The 22,784-nt window shown below is 50.0% G+C and overlaps 1 protein-coding gene across 1 annotated transcript; it reads left to right on the forward strand.

The window, feature by feature from the left end:
- The first annotated feature begins 448 nt into the window (after positions 1-448).
- Positions 449-18,631, forward strand: LOC121276402 (fucolectin-like). Its single transcript, XM_041184753.1, has 6 exons — positions 449-452; positions 2,945-3,045; positions 5,242-5,309; positions 5,938-6,217; positions 16,507-16,682; positions 18,052-18,631. Exons 3-5 carry the CDS (start codon positions 5,243-5,245, stop codon positions 16,667-16,669), a joined length of 510 nt encoding a protein of 169 aa, XP_041040687.1. The 5' UTR covers positions 449-452; positions 2,945-3,045; position 5,242; the 3' UTR covers positions 16,670-16,682; positions 18,052-18,631.
- Positions 18,632-22,784: the final 4,153 nt, after the last annotated feature.

Here is a 22,784-nt window from a genome sequence, read left to right on the forward strand (position 1 = left end):
CACCATTGGCAGGTTAATTAGGGAGCTGCTTTCTGACCCTAAATACCACGAGGGTCAAAGGCCAAGGTTCATAGGGGGCATTATCCTGGCCTCTCATTTCAAGGTCTTGGTCTGAAACTCATTATCAACAGAACACCCAGCATTGTTCATTCACTCCTCCACTCCCAAGCTCTCAGTTCCACTGCACTTCTCCTTTCAAACAGATGATTCCCTCTTTCCCCATCCTGTTTAACGGCTCTACACATGTTACACATTCCCCCAGTTCTTCTATTTCTGAGGGGATTGCTCAAATTATTATTACCTAAGATTGACAAACAGCATCAAACTTTTAGCCAATAGAAACCCAACGTCAGCAGCATGTGACCATTCTCACCCTGACCCATCTCTCCACTGCTGTGATATAAACTCTGATCAAACTGGGTCTCTCAGCAACTGTGAAGACCCTGCACAAGGTGAGGAAATTTTCCCAATCTCTTTTCCTGAAGCCTGAGTGAAGTCCAGGAACTGTGGAGTGGGTCCATGCTGGGTCTATCCTGAACACTCCTGTTCCTCCATGCGCATCTTAAATCAGTGTTAGTGCTTACACTCAGTAGAAGGGACACAGGATAGGGAGCTCCATTGGGTTACTTGTCCATCCCGTCGCTGTGAGGGATTCTGGTTGTGGTTATTCTGCAATCATTGAATCCAACCCGTTTAAAATCTATTTGACACGATGGGCCAAATGGCCTTCTTCTGTGCTGTTAAAAATCTGCGATGTTAAAATTCTGTGATTCTGTTAGTTCTTCAGTTAGGGTAGAACAAGCCAATAGGAGCAGCAGACATATACTGAAAGCTTTGCTGATGGGTATCAATGCCTTGAAAAACTACAGAATATTTCATTTTTAAAGGATTTTTTTCAGGGATTCATGAGAAGGCTGTTTACAAAGGATGCAGAGGCGATTGACTAGATTGGTGCCAGTGTTGAGGGCATTGAGTTAATGTAGGGAGAGTAGAGAAGCTGGGGTTATTCTCCTTAGAGCGAAGATTATGAGGAGATTTAATAGAGGTGTTCAAATTCATGAAGGGCTTTGATAGAGTAAATGAGGTTGGCATGGTGGTGCAGTGGTTAGTGTTGCCACCGCATGGTTCCAGGGACTTGGGTTCGATCCAGACCTCGGGTGTCTGCTTGTGTGGAGTTTGCACATTCTCCCTGTGTCTGTGTGGGTTTCCTCCACATGCACTGGTTTCCTCCCAGGTCCAAAGATGTGCTGTTTAGGTGTGTTGCCTCTGGTAAATTGTCCCTGAGCGTGTGCCCTGTGATGGACTGGAGTCATTTTCCTGTGTCTACCTGACCTTGTGCCCATTCCCCGTTGGGATAGGCTCCGACTTCCAATGATCCTGAATCACACAAAGTGGCTCTGAAAAAGTGAGTCAGTCTTTCCTGTGGCAGGAGGGTCAGCAACCAGAGGGACTCAGGTTGAGGGTGATTGATAAGAGAGGGGGTGATGAAGAATGGGCTGCCTGAAAGGAGGTGGGGGGTGGGGGTGGGGGGCGCTGAGTGGAAGCAGATTCAATAACTTTCAAAATGGAATTGGATAAATGTCTGAAGGGCTGTGGGGAAAGAGCAGAGGCTGAGTGAAGGGTGGGGGTGGGGTGGGGATGGCATGTGAGCAGAGCGGGTGCCCTTTGCTGATTCTAAAATGTATCAAAGATAATTAAGGAGTAAATTACATGGTCAATGGAGAGAGGTCTGAATTAATGGGAGATGCCGGGGTCCATGGGAGTGATCAGTGAAACCCTTCCTGCCCTTGGGTTTCCCCAGTTAAACAACTCAAGGAGAATTCGAGAGGAAGCTGGAAACAGCTGGGATCTCAGCGAGTGTAAGAAATCTCTGAGTTAGGCAAAGGGCTGGAGTGTGGCCCAGTCAGAGAGAGCTGAGATCAGGGGAAGAGTGAATGAGGAAACTGGAGAGCGGAGAGATATGAACGGAGGGACACAAAAGGAGTGGGGGTGGGGGTGAGGAGAAAGGGAGAGATTGCAGAGGGCATTGGAGGGTCGGTGATGATTTTATAGCTAGCCTGCTGCTCAGTGAATCTCTATCTCTGCAACAATGGCCCAGATCTTCCAACCCCCAGATGGTCAGAGACTGGATGTACGCTGTGGACTCCCTCCGAGATCCCAGTGCAAGGACTCCCTGGGAATTGCCCAGGAAGTTTGAACTTCCAATAGGAAATTCCCCTGCTCTCTGGGACGATCTGAAAAGGCCTCCAACTCTGAGTTAGAGTCAGAGATTTCAGACTTACTCACCTGGATAGTTACCCAGGAACTATTAGACGGAAAAATCCAAGTCTAACTCCTGTGTAACTATAAAACTGACTCCTCCTAATTACTCACACTGACATCCCCCTCAAACCCCCACTACCCCCAACCCTCACCCCACCCCGATTCCCCCTGACTCCACCTGACCTGATTCACCACCTGAATCCCCAACTGGCTCTCCAAATCTCCCCTGATGCATTGGTCTCTTGGCGCTCCCCCAATGCCCCCATTCTGATGCTCCCACTCCACGTGACCCAATATGATCCAACAGCACCCGTGACTCACTCAGTGATGGCCCAATTCTCTCTGACCTGACATGATCCAACCTCTCTACCCTACAGATCTGCTACCCTACTCCTTTACCCACCCTAGCCCCTCACCCACATACCTTACCCACCCTTCACCTTCCCAAGAACCTTACCAATTTACCTCACCCATCGTACTCCCTCACCCACCTAATCCCCTTACCCCCTTCTCCATCCCCACCCTAACCCCTCACCTACTGTGCCCTCCTTATCCACTTACCTCACACATCCGATCCCCTTACCCACCCGAGCCCCTTGCACACTTACCCTCTCTCCATAGTTTCTCTCAGAGGCTTTGGGACATTTTAACTCTTTACTTACTGGAACACGTCTCCTAGCAGGTGTGGTTTCTGTGCGGATTCTCCGAGCTCCTCCCTCCCACGTTCGCTGCACTGAGTCTGAAGTCGCCTGTCGGGAGATCGCCCAGAAAAAGCGGAGGCAGGTAAGGGTGTATTTTGGTCTGATCAGGGCCCTGAGACTGATCGGAAAAATTAAGCCAATAAATGTTACAAACGAACTAGCAGTTACACCTCCCGTCAGTTGGTGAGAATCTCTCTCGTGCAGAGAAAGACGGTATTTCATATTGCCGCCCATGGAATCCTGACTTCTTGATTCCGAAACTGATCCTTCATTGAGTCTCAAAATAGACAATTCATGTAACAACCTTTCTCTATTTTTACACCATTGTCAACAGTGAAATATGGCAGTGTGGGCTATTCCAGGATGGTCAATGTGATTATTGAGTAGGTTTTTGGTCAATGAGCTCCCTGAGAGTTACTTCTTGTCTCTTATTATGCTTCTCAATTGTCCTTCCCTGTTATATACAATAATATATATAATAGATTATATGTTATGTATAATACTACAAGTGATAACTGATGTACAACATTAACAGTTTTGACTACTTCAATCAGCAGCAAACTTCTAGCTTTTAATTAACCTAGTCTAAACTCGAAAGAAATGTGGTTTCCTATTGGGTTAATGAGACAATGTTAATGGATGAATATTGAAAGGGAGAGGCGCGGGCTATATGAGAAAGGAAATGAGGAGAAGGAAGGGTTAAGAACAATGCTACATAGCAACAAGTAGAGAACATAGGGAACAAGCGATGCCTTCATCAATCAACCAGCAATAGGAGCCAACCTGGACTCATTATCTAATGTTGTTGGAAAGGCCATTCCTATCAAACCCAGTGCTGTACCTGTCCTGGGAGTGTTTGATGGGGACAGTGTAGAGGGCGCTTTACCCTGTATCTAACCCCGTGCTGTACCTGTCCTGGGAGTGTTTGATGGGGACAGTGTAGCTTTACTCTGTATCTAACCCCGTGTTGTACCTGTCCTGGGAGTGTTTGATGGGGACAGTGTAGAGGGAGCTTTACTCTGTATCTAACCCTGTGCTGTACCTGTCCTGGGAGTGTTTGATGGGGACAGTGTAGAGGGAGATTTACTCTGTATCTAACCCCGTGCTGTACCTGTCCTGGGAGTGTTTGATGGGGACAGTGTAGAGGGAGATTTACTCTGTATCTAACCCCGTGCTGTACCTGTCCTGGGAGTGTTTGATGGGGATAGTGTAGAGGAAGCTTTACTCTGTATGTAACCCCGTGCTGTACCTGTCCTGGGAGTGTTTGATGGGGACAGTGTAGAGGGCGCTTTACTCTGTATCTAACCCCGTGCTGTACCTGTCCTGGGAGTGTTTGATGGGGACAGTGTAGAGGGAGCTTTACTCTGTATCTAACCCCGTGCTGTACCTTTCCTGGGAGTGTTTGATGGGGACAGTGCAGAGGAAGCTTTACTCTGTATCTAACCCCGTGCTGTACCTGTCCTGGGAGTGTTTGATGGGGACAGTGTAGAGGGAGCTTTATTCTGTATCTAACCCTGTGCTGTATCTGTCCTGGGGACACTTTAGGTGGTAAGTGTAATGCTTTTAATACTCTCTCTGCTGTGCACCTGCAGTTGGGTATATTATACAAAACTTACTTCAATGTGAAGTCTTACAGGCAGATGGAGGGACTGTGATACTGTCAGCCTATACTTTATTGAGAGTCGGTTTCAGATGTGGTAGGGATGTGCTGGTCATAGCACTAGTGACTTTAATCTTCTGCCATTTATATTTCCCTCCCCTCTAGCCTGACTAAAATGATTACAACACTGTTCTTCTCAACAGTGAGAATCTATGCTGAATATTTGACAAGCAGCTGCTCAGTTGGAAATGTAACAGATGGTCAGAGAGTGAATGCTAGGGAGCAGGAGTATTCATGTTCCCACCCTGTTCTGTGCTGACTGAACTGGGTTTGGTCAGGGGGAAACTGTAACTCTCGCTGCTCTCTGCCCTAGAGGAGTAACATCAGAACAGGTTCCCAATGGGTGCCAGTGCTCCTGATTGGACCATGTTGCAGTTTACCAGGGTCCCTTCCCAGAGGAACCTCACTCCCAAAGTCTGCTCCCCAGTCCATGTCAAGCGGTGGGGTAGGCCAGGCCAGTTACCTGAGCCAGTTCTCCTTAACGCCTCCTTCATAGAGAAACTGTGAATGGATAAAATGGCACAGCCCCAGGGCTGATTGAGCCTTCTACTTGCTGGCAATTCTCAAACCCCTGTCAACTCTGTGAATAACATTCCCCTGTCTGTTTGTTTCCGGCAGGATGATGCTCCATTACTTGTTTGTATTTGCCTCCCTCTGTGGTGTATTTCACATTGGAAACTCACAAGGTAAGAAATTAACGTGTGTCAGTTATGGCTAATCACAAACTAGGGGGGAGGTGGTGGCATAGTGGTATTGTCACTGGGCTAGTGTTCCAGAGACCCAAGGCAATTCACAGGGACCTGTGTTCAAATTGAGCCAAGGGAAATTTGAATTCAATAAAAATCTGGGATTAAAAGTTTAATGATGACCATGAAACCATTGTCAGTTTTTGTAAAAACCCATCTGGTTCACTGAAGTCCTTTAGGGAAGGAAATTTGACCAGACTCTAGACCCACAATATGGTTGGTTCTTAAAATGCCCTCTGAACAAGGGTAATTAGGGGTGGGGAATAAATGGTCTAGTCAGTGACCCCCACACCCCGTGACGAAAGGAAAACTATTCAGGACCTGTCCCAGGTTCAAACAGCGTTCAATTCTCACTTAGGCTGATTATTAGTGCAGACTGGTCCTGGTCAGACTGGGTCAGTGACTGTGACCAGAGGGAGGTAGACAGAGGGAGGAGGGGTGAGGGAGCAGAGAGTGAGAGACAGAGAGAGGGAGGAGAATGTTGTGGAGTCCTCGTCAGTTCAGACATGAGTTGTGTAGATTTGAGTGAAAGGTATTGTGAATGGACATCTGATCTTTGTACTTATAGAAAATGTGGCTGCTGGGATTCGGGCCACACAGTCTACCACCTACAAACGCTTTGCTAATGCAAATAATGCCATCGATGGAAATAAGGACACTGAATTCAGGCATTCCTCCTGCAGCAGCACATACAGGGAGAATCAGCCGTGGTGGAGAGTGGATTTACAGCGACATTACCGGGTCTTTGTTGTAAGAATCACAAACAGAAATAAAAGAGGAGGAAGGCTGAATGGAGCAGAAATCCGAATCGGAGATTCACTTGAAAATAACGGCAACAGCAACACCCTGTAAATATATCCCGGTGCAATCGGTAGTCTCCGTATTCTACACTCTCCGCATTCTACACTCTCCGCATTCTACACTCTCCACAATCTACTCTCCCCGCAATCTACTCTCACCGCAATCTACTCTCACCGCATTCTACTCTCCCCGCAATCTACACTCTCCGCATTCTACACTCTCCGCATTCTACACTCTCCACAATCTACTCTCCCCGCAATCTACACTCTCCGCATTCTACACTCTCCGCAATCTACTCTCCCCGCAATCTACACTCTCTGCAATCTACTCTCCCCGCAAACTACTCTCACCGCATTCTACTCTCCCCGCAATCTACACTCTCGCCAATCTACTCTCCCCGCAATCTACTCTCCCCGCAATCTACTCTCCCCGCAATCTACTCTCCCCGCAATCTACACTCTCCGCATTCTACACTCTCCGCATTCTACACTCTCCGCATTCTACACTCTCCACAATCTACTCTCCCCGCAATCTACTCTCACCGCAATCTACTCTCACCGCATTCTACTCTCCCCGCAATCTACACTCTCCGCATTCTACACTCTCCGCATTCTACACTCTCCACAATCTACTCTCCCCGCAATCTACACTCTCCGCATTCTACACTCTCCACAATCTACTCTCCCCGCAATCTACACTCTCCGCAATCTACTCTCCCCGCAAACTACTCTCACCGCATTCTACTCTCACCGCAGTCTACACGCTCCGCATTCTACACTCTCTGCAATCTACTCTCCCTGCAATCTACTCTCACCGCATTCAACTCTCACCGCATTCTACTCTCCCCGCAATCTACTCTCACCGCAGTCTACACACTCCGCAATCTACTCTCCCCGCAATCTACACTCTCCGCATTCTACACTCTCCGCAATCTACACTCTCCGCATTCTACACGCTCCGCATTCTACACTCTCCGCAATCTACTCTCCCCGCAATCTACTCTCACCGCATTCTACTCTCACCGCAGTCTACACACTCCGCAATCTACTCTCCCCGCAATCTACACTCTCCGCATTCTACACGCTCCGCATTCTACACTCTCCGCAATCTACTCTCCCCGCAATCTACTCTCCCCGCAATCTACTCTCACCGCATTCTACTCTCACTGCAGTCTACACGCTCCGCATTCTACACTCTCTGCAATCTACTCTCCCCGCAATCTACTCTCCCCGCAATCTACTCTCACCGCATTCTACTCTCACTGCAGTCTACACGCTCCGCATTCTACACTCTCTGCAATCTACTCTCCCCGCAATCTACTCTCACCGCATTCAACTCTCACCGCATTCTACTCTCCCCGCAATCTACTCTCACCGCAGTCTACACACTCCGCAATCTACTCTCCCCGCAATCCACACTCTCCGCAATCCACACTCTCCGCATTCTACACTCTCCGCATTCTACACGCTCCGCATTCTACACTCTCCGCAATCTACTCTCCCCGCAATCTACTCTCACCGCATTCTACTCTCACCGCAGTCTACACACTCCGCAATCTACTCTCCCCGCAATCTACACTCTCCGCATTCTACACTCTCCGCAATCTACACTCGCCGCATTCTACACCCTCCGCATTCTGCACTCCCCGCAATCTACACTCTCCGCATTCTAAACTCTCAGCAATCTACTCTCCACGCAATCTACACTCTCCGAATTCTACACTCTCCGCATTCTACACTCTCTGCATTCAACACTCTCCGCATTCTACACTCTCCGCAATCTACACTCTCCGCATTCTACACTCCCCGCAATCTACACTCTCTGCATTCTACACTCTCCGCAATCTACTCTCCCCGCAATCTACACTCTCCGCATTCTACACTCTCCGCATTCTACACTCTCCGCATTCTACACTCTCCGCAATCTACTCTCCCCGCAATCTACACTCTCCGCAATCTACTCTCCCCGCAATCTACACTCTCCACATTCTACACTCTCCGCAATCTACTCTCCCCGCAATCTACACTCTCCGCATTCTACACTCCCCGCAATCTGCACTCTCCGCATTCTACACTCTCAGCAATCTACACTGTCCGCATTCTACGCTCCCCGCAATCTACTCTCACCGCATTCTACTCTCACCGCAATCTACACTCTCCGCATCTACACTACTCGCATTCTACACTCTCCGCATTCTACACTCTCAGCAATCTACTCTCCCCGCAAACTACACTCTACGCATTCTACACTCCACGCAATCTACACTCCCCGCAAACTACATTCTCCGCAATCTACACTCTCCGCAATCTACTCTCCCCGCAATCTACACTACCCGCATTCTACTCTCACCACATTCTACTCTCCCCGCAATCTACTCTCCCCGCAATCTACACTCTCCGCAATCTACACACTCAGCATTCTACACTCTCCGCAATCTACTCTCCCCGTAATCAACTCTCCCCGCAATCTACTCTCCCCGCAATCTACTCTCACCGCATTCAACACTCACAACATTCTACTCTCCCCGCAATCTACACTCTCAGCAATCTACTCTCCCCGCAAACTACTCTCACCGCATTCTACTCTCCCCGCAATCTACTCTCACTGCATTCTACTCCCACCGCAATCCACAATCTCCGCATTCTACACTACCTGCATTCTACACTCTCCGCATTCTACACTCCCCGCAATCTATACTCTCCGCAATCTACACTCGCCGCAATCTACACTCCCCGCCAACTACTCTCCCCGCATTCTACACTTTCCGAAATCTAAACTCTCAGCAATCTACACTCCCCGCAATCTACATTCCCCGCAATCTACACTCTCAGCATTCTACACTCGCCGCAATCTATACTCTCCGCATCTACACTACCCGCATTCTACACTCTCCGCATTCTACACTCTCAGCAATCTACCCTCCCCGCAATCTACACTCTACGCATTCTACATTCTACGCATTCTACACTCCCCGCAATCTACACTCTCTGCATTCTACAGTCCCCGCAATCTACACTCTCCACAAACTACACTCTCCGCATTCTACACTACCCGCATTCTACACTCTCCGCATTCTACACTCCCCGCAATCTATACTCTCCGCAATCTACTCTCCCCGCATTCTACACTTTCCGAAATCTAAACTCTCAGCAATCTACACTCCCCGCAATCTACATTCCCCGCAATCTACACTCTCAGCATTCTACACTCGCCGCAATCTATACTCTCCGCAACTACACTACCCGCATTCTACACTCTCCGCATTCTACACTCTCAGCAATCTACCCTCCCCGCAATCTACACTCTACGCATTCTACACTCTACGCATTCTACACTCCCCGCAATCTACACTCTCTGCATTCTACACTCCCGCAATCTACACTACCCGCATTCTACACTTTCCGCATTCTACACTCCCCGCAATCTATACTCTCCGCAATCTACACTCGCCGCAATCTACACTCCCCGCCTCTACTCTCCCCGCATTCTACACTTTCCAAAATCTAAACTCTCAGCAATCCACACTCCCCGCAATCTACATTCCCCGCAATCTACACTCTCAGCATTCTACACTCGCCGCAATCTATACTCTCCGCATCTACACTACCCGCATTCTACACTCTCCGCATTCTACACTCTCAGCAATCTACCCTCCCCGCAATCTACATTCTACGCATTCTACACTCTACGCATTCTACACTCCCCGCAATCTACACTCTCCACAAACTACACTCTCCGCAATCTACACTCTCAGCATTCTAAACTCTCCGCAATCTACTCTCCCCGCAATCTACACTCCCCGCATTCTACTCTCACCGCATTCTACTCTCCCCGCAATCTACTCTCCCCGCAATCTACACTCTCCGCAATCTACACTCTCAGCATTCTACACTCTCCGCAATCTACTATCCCAGTAATCTACTCTCCCCGCAATCTACTCTCCCCGCAATCTACTCTCACTGCATTCAACTCTCATCGCATTCTACTCTCCCCGCAATCTACACTCTCTGCAATCTACTCTCCCCGCAAACTACTCTCACCGCATTCTACTCACCCCGCAATCTACTCTCACCGCATCCTACTCTCACCGCAATCTACACTCTCTGCATTCTACACTACCCGCATTCTACACTCTCCGCATTCTACATGCCCCGCAACCGACGCTCTCCGCAATCTACACTCCCCGCAATCTACACTCCCCACAATCTACTCTCCCCGCATTCTACTCTCCCCGCATTCTACACTTTCTGAAATCTAAACTCTCAGCAATCTACATTCCCCGCAATCTACATTCCCCACAATCTACACTCTCAGCAATCTACTCTCACCGCATTCTACTCTCACCGCAATCTACACTCTCCGCATTCTACTCTCACCGCATTCTACACTACCCGCATTCTACAGTCTCCGCATTCTACACTCCCACAATCTACACTCTCTGTATTCTACACTCTCCGCATTATACACTCTCCGCATTCTACTATCCCCGCAATCTACTCTCCCCTCAATCTACACTCTCAGCAATCTACAATCTCCGCAATCTACACTCTCAGCAATCTACTCTCCCCGCAATCTACACTCTCAGCAATCTACTCTCCCCGCAATCTACACTCTCAGCAATCTACACTCTCAGCAATCTACACTCTCAGCAATCTACTCTTCCCGCAATCTACACTCTCAGCAATCTACACTCTCAGCAATCTACACTCTCAGCAATCTACACTCGCCGCAATCTACACTTCCGCATTACTACACTCTCAGCAATCTACTCTCCCCGCATTCTACACTCCCCGCAATCTACACTTTCCGCATTACTACACTCTCAGTAATCTACTCTCCCCACATTCTACTCTCCCCGCATTCTACACTCCCCGCAATCTACTGTCTTCGCAATCTACTTTCTCCACAATCTACTCTACCGGCAATCTACACTCTCAGCAATCTACACTCTCCGCAATCTACACTCCCCACAATCTACTCTCCCCGCAATCTACTCTCCCCACAATCTACACTCCCTGCAATCTACTCTCCCCACATTCTGCATTCTCCACAATCTACTCTACCCGCAATCTACACTCTCAGCAATCTACACTCTCCGCAATCTACACTCTCCGCAATCTACACTCTCCGCAATCTACACTCTCAGCAATCTACACTCTCAGTAATCTACTCTCCCCACAATCTACACTCTCCGCAAACTACACTCTCCGCAATCTACACTCTCAGCAATCTACACTCTCAGCAATCTACACTCTCCGCAATCTACACTCTCCGCAATCTACTCTCCCCGCATTCTACTCTCCCCGCATTCTACACTTTCCGAAATCTAAACTCTCAGCAATCTACATTCCCCGCAATCTACACTCTCAGCAATCTACTCTCACCGCAATCTACAGTCTCAGCAATCTACACTCCCCGCAATCTACACTCCCCGCAATCTACACTCTCTGCATTCTACACTCCCCGCAATCAACACTCTCAGAAATCTACACACCCCGCAATCTACCCTCCCCGCAATCAACACTCTCCGCATTCTACACTCCCCGCAATCAACACTCTAAGCATTCTACATTCCTCGCGATCTACACTCTCAGCAATCTACTCTACCCGCAATCTACACTCTCCGCAATCTACACTCTCAGCAATCTACACTCTCAGTAATCTACTCTCCCCACAATCTACACTCTCCGCAATCTACACTCTCCGCAATCTACTCTCACCGCATTCTACTCTCCCCGCAATCTACTCTCCCCGCAATCTACATTCTCCGCAATCTACACTCTCCGCATTCTACACTCTCAGCAATCTACTCTTTCAGCAATCTACTCTCTGCGCAATCTACTCTCCCCGCAATCTACACTCCTCGCAATCTACACTCTCCGAAATCTACACTCTCAGCAATCTACTCTCCCCGCAATCTACTCTCCCCACATTCTACACTCCCCGCAATCTACACTCTCAGCAATCTACACTCTCAGCAATCTACACTCTCCGCAATCTACACTCCCCACAATCTACACTCCCCGCAATCTACACTCTCAGCAATCTACACTCCCCGCAATCTACGCTCCCCGCAATCTACACTCCCCGCAATCTACACTCTCAGCAATCTACACTCTCAGCAATCTACTCTCTCCGCAATCTACACTCTCAGCAATCTACAGTCTCCGCAATCTACACTCTCCGCAATCTACTCTCCCCGCAATCTACACTCTCAGCAATCTACACTCTCAGCAATCCACACACCCCGCAATCTACTCTCCCCGCAATCTACACTCTCCGCAATCTACACTCTCCGCAGTCTACACTCCCCGCAATCCACACTCCCCGCAATCTACACTCTCAGCAATCTACACTCTCCGCAATCTACACTCTCCGCAATCTACACTCTCTGCAATCTACACTCTCAGCAATCTACACTTTCAGCAATCTACACTCTCAGCAAACTACATTCTCCACAATCTACTCTACCCGCAATCTACACTCTCAGCAATCTACTGTCCCCGTAATCTACACTCTCCACAATCTACTCTCCCCGCATTCTACACTCTCAACAATCTACTCTCCCCGCAATCTACATTCTCCGCAATCTACACTCTCAGCAATCTACACTTTCAGCAATCTACACTCTCCTCAATCTACTCACCACGCATTCTACACTCCCCGCATTCTACACTCCCCGCAATCTACTCTCCCCGCAATCTACACTCTCTGCAATCTACACTTTCCTCAATCTACACTCTCCGCAATCTACACTCTCCGCAATCTACTCTCTCCGCAATCTACACTCTCCGCAATCTACACTCTCAGCAATCTACACTCTCCGCAATCTACACTCTCCGCAAACTATACTCTCAGCATTCTACACTCCCCGCAATCTACACTCTCCACAATCTACTCTCCCCGCATTCTACTCTCTCAGCAATCTACTCTCTCCGCAATCTACATTCTCCGCAATCTACACTCCCCGCAATCTACACTCTCCGCAATCTACTCTCCCCGCAATCTACTCTCCCCGCAATCTACACTCTCAGCAATCTACACTCCCAGCAATCTACACTCTCAGCATTCTACACTCTCCACAATCTACTCTCCCCACAATCTTCTCTCCCCGCAATCTACTCTCCCCGCAATCTACTCTCCCCGCAATCTACACTCTCAGCAATCTATACTCTCAGCAATCTACACTCTCAGCAATCTACACTCTCAGCATTCTACACTCTCCGCAATCTACTCTCCCCGCAATCTACACTCTCAGCAATCTACACTCTCAGCAATCTACACACCCCGCAATCTAATCTCCCCGCAATCTACACTTTCAGCAATCTACAGACTCCTCAATCTACTCACCCCACATTCTACACTCCCCGCATTCTACACTCCACGCAATCTACTCTCCCCGCAATCTACACTCTCCGCAATATACACTCTCCGCAATCTACACTCTCCACAATCTACACTCTCCGCAATCTACATTCTCCGCAATCTACACTCTCAGCAATCTACACTCTCAGCAATCTACTCTCCCCGCAATCTACACTCCCCGCAATCTACACTCTCAGCAATCTACTCTCCCCGCAATCTACACTCCCCGCAATCTACACTCTTTGCAATCTACTCTACCCGCAATCTACACTCTCAGCATTCTACTCTCCCCGCAATCTGCACTCTCCGCAATCTACTCTCTCAGCAATCTACACTCTCCACATTCTACACTCCCTGCAATCTAATCTCTCCGTATTCTTCACTCTCCGCTATCTACACTCCCTGCAATCTACACTCTCAGCCATCTACTCTCGCTGCAATCTCCACTCTCTGCAATCTACACTCTCCAAGCAATCTACACTCTCCACGCACTCTACACTCTCTGCAATCTACACTCTCTGCCATCTAATCTCCCCGCAATCTACACTCCCCGAAATCAACACTCTCAGCGATCAACACTCTCAGCAATCTACACTCTCAGCAATCTACACTCTCAGCAATCTACACTCCCCGCAATCTACACTCTCCGCATTCTACACTCTCCGCAATCTACACTCTCAGCAATCTACTCTTTCAGCAATGTACTCTCCCCGCAATCTACACTCCCCGCAATCTACACTCTCAGCAATCTACTCTCCCCGCAATCTACACTCCCCGCAATCTACTCTCCCTGCAATCTACTCTCCCCGCAATCCACACTCTCCACATTCTACACTCCCCGCAATCTACACTCCCCGCAAACTGCTCTCCCCGCAATCTACACTCCCCGAAATCAACACTCTCAGCGATCAACACTCTCAGCAATCTACACTCTCAGCAATCTACACTCTCAGCAATCTACACTCCCCGCAATCTACACTCTCCGCATTCTACACTCTCCGCAATCTACACTCTCAGCAATCTACTCTTTCAGCAATGTACTCTCCCCGCAATCTACACTCCCCGCAATCTACACTCTCAGCAATCTACTCTCCCCGCAATCTACACTCCCCGCAATCTACTCTCCCTGCAATCTACTCTCCCCGCAATCCACACTCTCCACATTCTACACTCCCCGCAATCTACACTCCCCGCAAACTGCTCTCCCCGCAATCTACACTCCCCGCAATCTACTCTCCCCGCAATCTACTCTCCCCGCATTCTACTCTCCCCGCATTCTACTCTCCCCGCAATCTACTCTCCCCGCAATCTACTCTCCCCGCATTCTACTCTCCCCGCATTCTACTCTCCCCGCAATCTACACTCCCCGCAATCTACACTCTCCGCATTCTACCCTCTCCGCTGTCTACCCTTCCTGCAATCTACACTCTCCGCATTCTACACTCTCCGCAATCTACACTCCCCGTAATCTACACTCCCCACAATCTACACTCTCAGCAATGTACACTCTCAGCAATGTACTCTCTCAGCAATCTACTCTCCCCGCAATCTACACTCCCCGCAATCTACACTCTCAGCAATCTACATTCCCCGCAATCTACTCTCCCTGCAATCTACACTCTCCACATTCTACTCTCCCCGTAATCTACACTCCCCGCAATCTACTCTCCCCGCAATCTACACTCTCCGCATTCTACTCTCCCTGCAATCTACACTCCCCGCAATCTACTCTCCCCGCATTCTACACTCTCCGCTGTCAATACTTCCTGCAATCTACTCTCCCCTCAATCTACACTCTCCGCATTCTACTCTCCCTGCAATCTACACTCTCCGCAATCTACTCTCCCCGCAATCTACACTCTCTGCTGTCAACACTTTCTGCAATCTACACTCCCCGCAATCTACACTCCCCGCAATCTACACTCCCCGCAATCTACACTCTCCGCAATCTACAATCTCAGCAATCTACACTCCCCGCAATCTACACTCCCCGCAATCTATACTCCCCGCAATCTACTCTCCCCACGTTCCACAATCTCTGCAACCTGTTCTCTTTGCAATCTACACTTTTCGCAATCCATAATCTCCGCAATCTATACTCTCTGCAATCTATCTTACATCAGGATCCTGGGAGTTACCATTGACCAGAAGCTGAACTGGTCTATTCATATAAATACTGTGGCTGCAAGAGCAGGTGAGGGGCTAGGAATCCTGCGATGAGTAACTCACCTCCTGACTCCCCAAAGCCTGTCCACCATCTACAAGGCACAAGTCAGGAGTGTGATGGAATACTCCCCACTTGCCTGGATGAGGGCAGCTCCCACAACTCTCAAGAAGCTTGACACCATCCAGGACAAAGCAGCCCACTTGATTGGCACCCCATCCACAAACATTCACTCCCTCCACCACCGACGCACAGTAGCAGCAGTGTGTACCATTTACAAGATACACTGCTGGAACTCACCAAGGCTCCTTAGGGAGCACCTTCCAAACCCATGACCACTACCATCTAGAAGGACAAGGGCAGCAGATAGATGGGAACACCACCACCTGAAAGTTCCCCTCCAAGTCACTCACCATCCTGACTTGGAAATATATCACTGTTCCTTCACTGTCGCTGGGTCAAAATCCTGGAACTCCCTCCCTAACAGCACTGTGGGTGTACCTACACCACATGGACTGCAACAGTTCAAGAAGGCAGCTCACCACCACCTTCTCAAGGGCAACTAGGGATGGGCAATAAATGCTGGCCCAGCCGGCGAAACCCACATCCCATGAAAGGATAATAAAAAGGTGCAACAATCTATACCCACCACAACTTTAATGCAAGCTGCTGTTGTACTTTTGAATGCAAACACCTGTATGATGTGAAATGTCGAGTCCCCTGTGACCATTGTGGAACTTGCAGAGTGTTTGTAGAGATTTGTTTAAGAGCCAAATGTAATCATCATTCTCATACTGTCTCTTGCAGCTGTGCAAAGATCACTTCTATTCGCTGTGGTGAAACTGTGGAGTTCTTCTGTCAGCCATCTCAGGGTGTGCATGGACGTTATGTGAACATCTTCCACCCAAGTAACCGAGCCATTCTCACCCTGTGTGAGGTGGAGGTGTATGGATTCCATGATCCTCACTGATTCTGTGGCTGCTGTGAGTATCAACTAGTTGCTCTGCGATTGTTTTATTCTCCATTCCAGCAATACTCAACCTCTCCACTCCTCAGATCACTCCCTCCTCCTGGATTGCCCTCGGCTTTTGAGTCTTCCAGCATTCCCCATGGTGCAGGGACATCGACACCTCCCCAGCCTGGTTTGAATTCTCAGCAGTTGAGGGGATATTTAAGGTGCTGGGAATGGCCAGTAAATTTCTGGAGACACAAATCTCATCTCCCGTCCCCATCACTAGATCCACTTTGTCCTGCTCTTATATTAACAGACACACACTGGCCAGATATCAGTGTGGGTGATGACAGTTGTATCTGATTTAACGTCGGATAAATGTCACCTGGTGGGACATGTTAACCATCTATTTTCACACAGTGTTTTACAGCCTTTCTCTGGTGAGTGTTCCCCTCTCACTGACCCCGGCCCCATTGAATGGAGTCCAGTTAGCTGTGTTCATTAATAATCACCGCATTACTATTTCTGCTGTAGTTTCAGGGCTTTGCACAACAGCAACAGGTGGAAGGTGCACAGACAGTGGAAATGCCTGAACTGGGAAAAGAAAATCACTCATTCACTGCCCCCTCCTTCCCTTCACTCCCTCCTCCCCTCCACTCCCTCCTCCTCCCCTTCACTCCCTCCTCCAACTCTTCACTCCCTCCTCCTCCCGTTCACTCCCTCCTCCCCTTCACTCCCTCCTCTCCTTCACTCCTCCCTCCTCCCCTCCACTCCCTCCTCCTCCCCTTCACTCCTTCCTCTTCTTCACTCCCTCCTCCTCTTCACTCCCCCCTCGTCCCTTTCACGCCCTCCTCCCATTCACTCCCCCTCCCCTTCACTCCCTCCTTCTCCTCTCCACTCCCTCTGCCTCCCCTCCACTCCCTCCTCCTCCCCTTCACTCCCTCCTCTTATTCACTCTCTCCTCCTCTCCTTCACTCCCTCCTCCTCTCCTTCACTCCCTCCACCTCCCCTCCACTTCCTCCTCCTCCCCTTCACTCCCTCCTCCTCTTCAATCCCTCCTCCTCTCCTCCACTTCACTCCCTCTGTCCCTGCTTCATCCCTCCTCCACTTTACTCCATCTCTCCTCACTCCCTCCTCTCTACCCCCTGCTCTCCTTTACCCCATCCTCTGCCCTTTCACTCCCTCCTCCCCTCCTCTCCATCTGCCCCTCCTCCTCCTCTTCTTCTGCTCAATTTGCATTAGTTGCGATGTAAGCAATCCAAAGAGAAGTTGCCTCCAGTTGCCAGTGGTTGGCCACACAATCCTCGCACTGTGAAATCCAGAACGTATTGAGTTTCAAATCATCCCTATGAATTCATTTTGAGACTAACTATAAATTTTTCCTGTGGATTTGTTTTCAGACATGAATAATCCAAACTGAAATCGCCGCTCGTTTGGAAAGATCCATTTTGTGCTTCGAGCTTATGCAACCAATCAGGATCCTTCTCAGCTTCTTCTCTGGGGCCACACTCTCCGCAATGCAGCTTTAAGCAATGAGTTCACACAACCAGTCTGTCTTAAGAGTTTGTGCAACACATCCAAGAACAGGCAGTCGATGGGTTCTCAGTCAAACAGCTTCCATCGAGAAATCAGAGGCAATAGGACAGAGCTCAGTGAAAGGACAAGAGTCACCAGAGAAAGAGTCTGTCAAACACTGTCCAGAACACAGGAGTCCAGAGAGATGGATCAGTCCTCTCTCTGTCCCACTGACTGTCAACTGGAATTCCAGCTTTAATGGAAGACCTGCAGCTCTGAAGAGAGGCAGGATTAATCCTGGAGTCTGTGCAATTTACCCCCATCAGTATCTGTCCAATAAGAGCTCAGTACAGATTGACCATTCACCATCTGCGCTGTTTAGTTACTGTTCTGGGAGGATGTGTGTGTGATCTATAACCTGTCATTTCTGATTTTGAACAAAAATCAATAAAATTGCTGATTGTGGATCATTGTTACTGTGTCTGTTCTGTTCACTCTGTCCTGCACTGGACACTCAAACTCAATCCACACAATCTCACTTCATTCAGGAATATTGCTTAACTTTTCACTCTCCCATTTCCCTATTGTACCCAGAAACCAAGACCCTGCGGGACCTCACCCTTCCCCACACCCCCCACCCATAGACCCTCTCCCTTCCACCCACCCCCCACCCATAGACCCTCTCCCTTCCCCCCATCCCCCACCCATAGACCCTCTCCCTTCCCCCCACCCCCCACCCATAGGCTCTCTCCATTCCCCCCACCCCCCACCCATAGGCTCTCTGCCTTCCCCCCACCCCCCACCCATAGGCCCTCTCCCTTCCCCCCACCCCCCACCCATAGGCCCTCTCCCTTCCCCCCACCCCCCACCCATAGACCCTCTCCCTTCCACCCACCCCCCACCCATAGACCCTCTCCCTTCCCCCCACCCCCCACCCATAGGCTCTCTCCCTTCCCCCCACCCCCACCCATAGGCCCTCTCCCTTCCCCCCACCCCCCACCCATAGACCCTCTCCCTTCCCCCCACCCATAGGCCCTCTCCCTTCCCCCCACCCATAGGCCCTCTCCCTTCCCCCCACCCCCCACCCATAGACCCTTTCCCTTCCCCCCACCCCCCACCCATAGACCCTCTCCCTTCCCCCCACCCCCCACCCATAGACCCTCTCCCTTCCCCCCACCCCCCACCCATAGGCCCTCTCCCTTCCCCCCACCCATAGACCCTCTCCCTTCCCCCCACCCCCCACCCATAGACCCTCTCCCTTCCCCCCACCCATAGGCCCTCTCCCTTCCCCCCACCCATAGACCCTCTCCCTCCCCCCCACCCCCCACCCATAGACCCTCTCCCTTCCCCCCACCCATAGACCCTCTCCCTCCCCCCCACCCCCCACCCATAGACCCTCTCCCTTCCCCCCACCCATAGGCCCTCTCCCTTCCTCCTACCCATAGACCCTCTCCCTTCCCCCCACCCATAGACCCTCTCCCTTCCCCCCACCCATAGACCCTCTCCCTTCCCCCCACCCATAGGCCCTCTCCCTTCCCCCCACCCATAGACCCTCTCCCTTCCCCACACCCCCCACCCATAGACCCTCTCCCTTCCTCCCACCCATAGACCCTCTCCCTTCCCCCCACCCATAGACCCTCTCCCTTCCCCCCACCCATAGACCCTCTCCCTTCCCCCCACCCATAGACCCTCTCCCTTCCCCCCACCCATAGGCCCTCTCCCTTCCTCCCACCCATAGACCCTCTCCCTTCCCCCCACCCCCCACCCATAGACCCTCTCCCTTCCCCCCACCCCCCACCCATAGACCCTCTCCCTTCCCCCCACCCCCCACCCCCCACCCCCCACCCATAGGCCCTCTCCCTTCCCCCCACCCCCACCCATAGACCCTCTCCCTTCCCCCCACCCCCCACCCATAGGCTCTCTCCCTTCCCCCCACCCATAGACCCTCTCCCTTCCTCCCACCCATAGACCCTCTCCCTTCCCCCCACCCCCCACCCATAGACCCTCTCCCTTCCCCCCAACCCCCACCCATAGACCCTCTCCCTTCCCCCCACACCCACCTATAGGCCCTCTCCCTTCCCCCATGGATGATCTCTCTCCTCATCCCAGGTCTTGTCCCTCCCCCATGGACTCTGTCCCTCCCCCTGGGATAGTCCATCACTGCCTCCCCCCAGACCCCGTCCCTCCTGTTTTGGTTCCATAATGGGGGAATGATTGATGTGAGCAGATCCGAATCCAGCTGTGATTGCTTTCTGTTATATCCTGTCAGCCACTTATTAATCCCGCCCAATATAATCTCACCAATGCTAGAGGCTTTAGTCTGATATAGAACTTGTTACAAGTTTTCAGTAAATCTAAGTAGAAAGTGTTGACTTTCTTTCCTTCATCCACCATCTTAACATTTTCAAAAATTATAATCACATTTGTATCGGATTTTTTCATGAAGCGTTTTGGGTGTCCCAAATTTATCCCTCTCCAACCAAGAAATCCTATATTGCATCCCTAATAATTCCCTCGAGCATCTTTCATATTGTTAAACTAATAGCCTATGGTTACCCAGGGCTGTATTACCACACTTTTAATGATCAGAGAAAATATTAGCCCTGAACAATTGATAGGAACCATTCCAGGATGCAGTGAATTGCTAAAAATACTTACAATGGTGTTCTGTCCTCATCCAACACAGACTGAATGGGGAGAATGTCTGTCTCCTGTCTGATACCTATTCTATGATCCTAGTCTGTTAAACTGATAGCTCTTAGAGCTGCACTTCCAACCAGTAACACAGCCCCCACCAAGGTAACATGGCTTTATGTCCAAATAAAAGCAAGCCAGTGGGGATGCTGTGACATAGTGGTATTGTCTCTGGACTAGGCATCCAGCAGGTTCACTTGTAAGAGGCAGATTGTGCTCGGCCAAACAATTGAATTGTTTGACAAAGGGCAGAATTTTGCCCCTGATGGGTGGGTGGGTCCCATCGGCTCGGCAGTGGGCAGGCAGCTAATCGCTGCCACCGAAACGGGCCCTGCCGCCATTTTAAGTGGGCGGGCCAATTAAGACCTGCCCAGCAGGCTGCCTGAAGGGAAGCGCTATGCGCTCCCTGTGCGGGCGGGAGCAGGGATTCCCCAACTGCGAGAGTGGGCTCTTTCACACATGCGCACGATAGAGCGCACATCTCCCTGAGGCTAAGTGCAGCCTCAGGGAGGTCACTGAAAGGCTGGCAAATATAAAAAATAGAACAATAAAAAAATCATTAACATGTTCCCCTCATGTGAAAATGTCACACGAGATGGGACATGTTAATGAAATAAACAAAAACTTTATTAAACCTTTATAATTCTGATATCAAACCTCATCCCGCCACTGGATGAGGTTTGTACAAAAATCACCTACCCGCCTGCCCACTAGGTCCGTGGGCCAAGCCGAAGTTCACACGGGCCCCTCAAAATCCTGGTTGATTGGTGAGTTAAGGGCCTTAACGAGGCCCTTCATTAATGGCGGGTGCGTGTCCCACTGCTGAGTGCACCCACCGACCGAAATATCAAGATGCCGCACGCTGATGTCAGGACACTCTCGCAATGTCAGCACGCGACACTTTAAGCACTGGTGTGTGGGCTCCACCATGCACACTTCAGCCAGAAAATTCTGCCCAACGTAACAATGAGGGTTGATATCAAGAAACGGCTGAAGACACTGGATACTGCAAAGGCTATGGGCCTTGACAATATTCCAGCAATAGTACTGAAGACTTGTGCTCCAGAACTTGCCGCACCACTAGCCAAGCTGTTCCAGTACACCTACAACACTGGCATCTACCTGGCTATGTGGAAAATTGCCCAGGTATGTCCTGTACACTAAAAGCAGGACAAATCCAACCCGGTCAATTACTGCCCCATCAGTCTACTCTCAATCATCAGTGAAGTAATGGAAGGGGTCATCAACAGTGCTATCAAGCGGCACTTGCGTAGCAATAACCTGCTCACTGATGTCCAGTTTGGGTTCTGCCAGGGCCACTCAGCTCCTGACCTCATTACAGCCTTGGTTCAAACATGGACAAAAGAGCTGAACTCCCAAGGTGAGGTGAGAGTGACTGCCCTTGTCATCAAGGCAGCATTTGACCGAGTGTGGCATCGAGGAGCCCGAGCAAAACTGGAGTCAATGGGATTCCCACTAGTTGGAGTCATACCTAGCACAAAGGTCAGTCATCTCAGCTCCAGGACATCACTGCAGGAGTTCCTCAGGGTAATGTCCTCGGCCCAACCATCTTCAGCTGCTTCATCAATGACCTTCCTTCCATCAATATTTTTTATTCATTCATGGGGGTGTGGGTCTCACTGGCTAGGCCAGCATTCATGGCCCATCCCTAGTTCAGAGGGCATTTAACAGTCAACCACATGTAGGCCAAACTAGGAAAGGAAAGCAGATTTCCTTCCCTGAAGGACATTAGTGGACCAGGTGGGTTTTTACAACAATTGACGTTGGTTTCACGGTCATCATTAGTCCTTTAATTCCAGATTTTTTTTATTGATTTCAAATTCCATCATCTGCTGTGGTGGGATTTGAACCAGACCATTACCCTGGGTCTCTGGATGACTAGTCTAGTGACAATATCACTCCC

The sequence above is a fragment of the Carcharodon carcharias genome, chromosome 3, assembly GCF_017639515.1.
Source record: "Carcharodon carcharias isolate sCarCar2 chromosome 3, sCarCar2.pri, whole genome shotgun sequence".
Taxonomy (NCBI): Eukaryota; Metazoa; Chordata; class Chondrichthyes; order Lamniformes; family Lamnidae; genus Carcharodon; species Carcharodon carcharias.

Excerpts from the sequence above, each read along its gene's own strand:
- LOC121276402 (XM_041184753.1), top strand. The coding sequence starts at position 5,243 with ATGATGCTCCATTACTTGTTTGTATTTGCCTCCCTCTGTGGTGTATTT. Across the intron at positions 5,310-5,937 it reads TCACATTGGAAACTCACAAG|AAAATGTGGCTGCTGGGATT; the intron begins GTAAGAAATTAA and ends TTGTACTTATAG. Across the intron at positions 6,218-16,506 it reads AACGGCAACAGCAACACCCT|CTGTGCAAAGATCACTTCTA; the intron begins GTAAATATATCC and ends TGTCTCTTGCAG.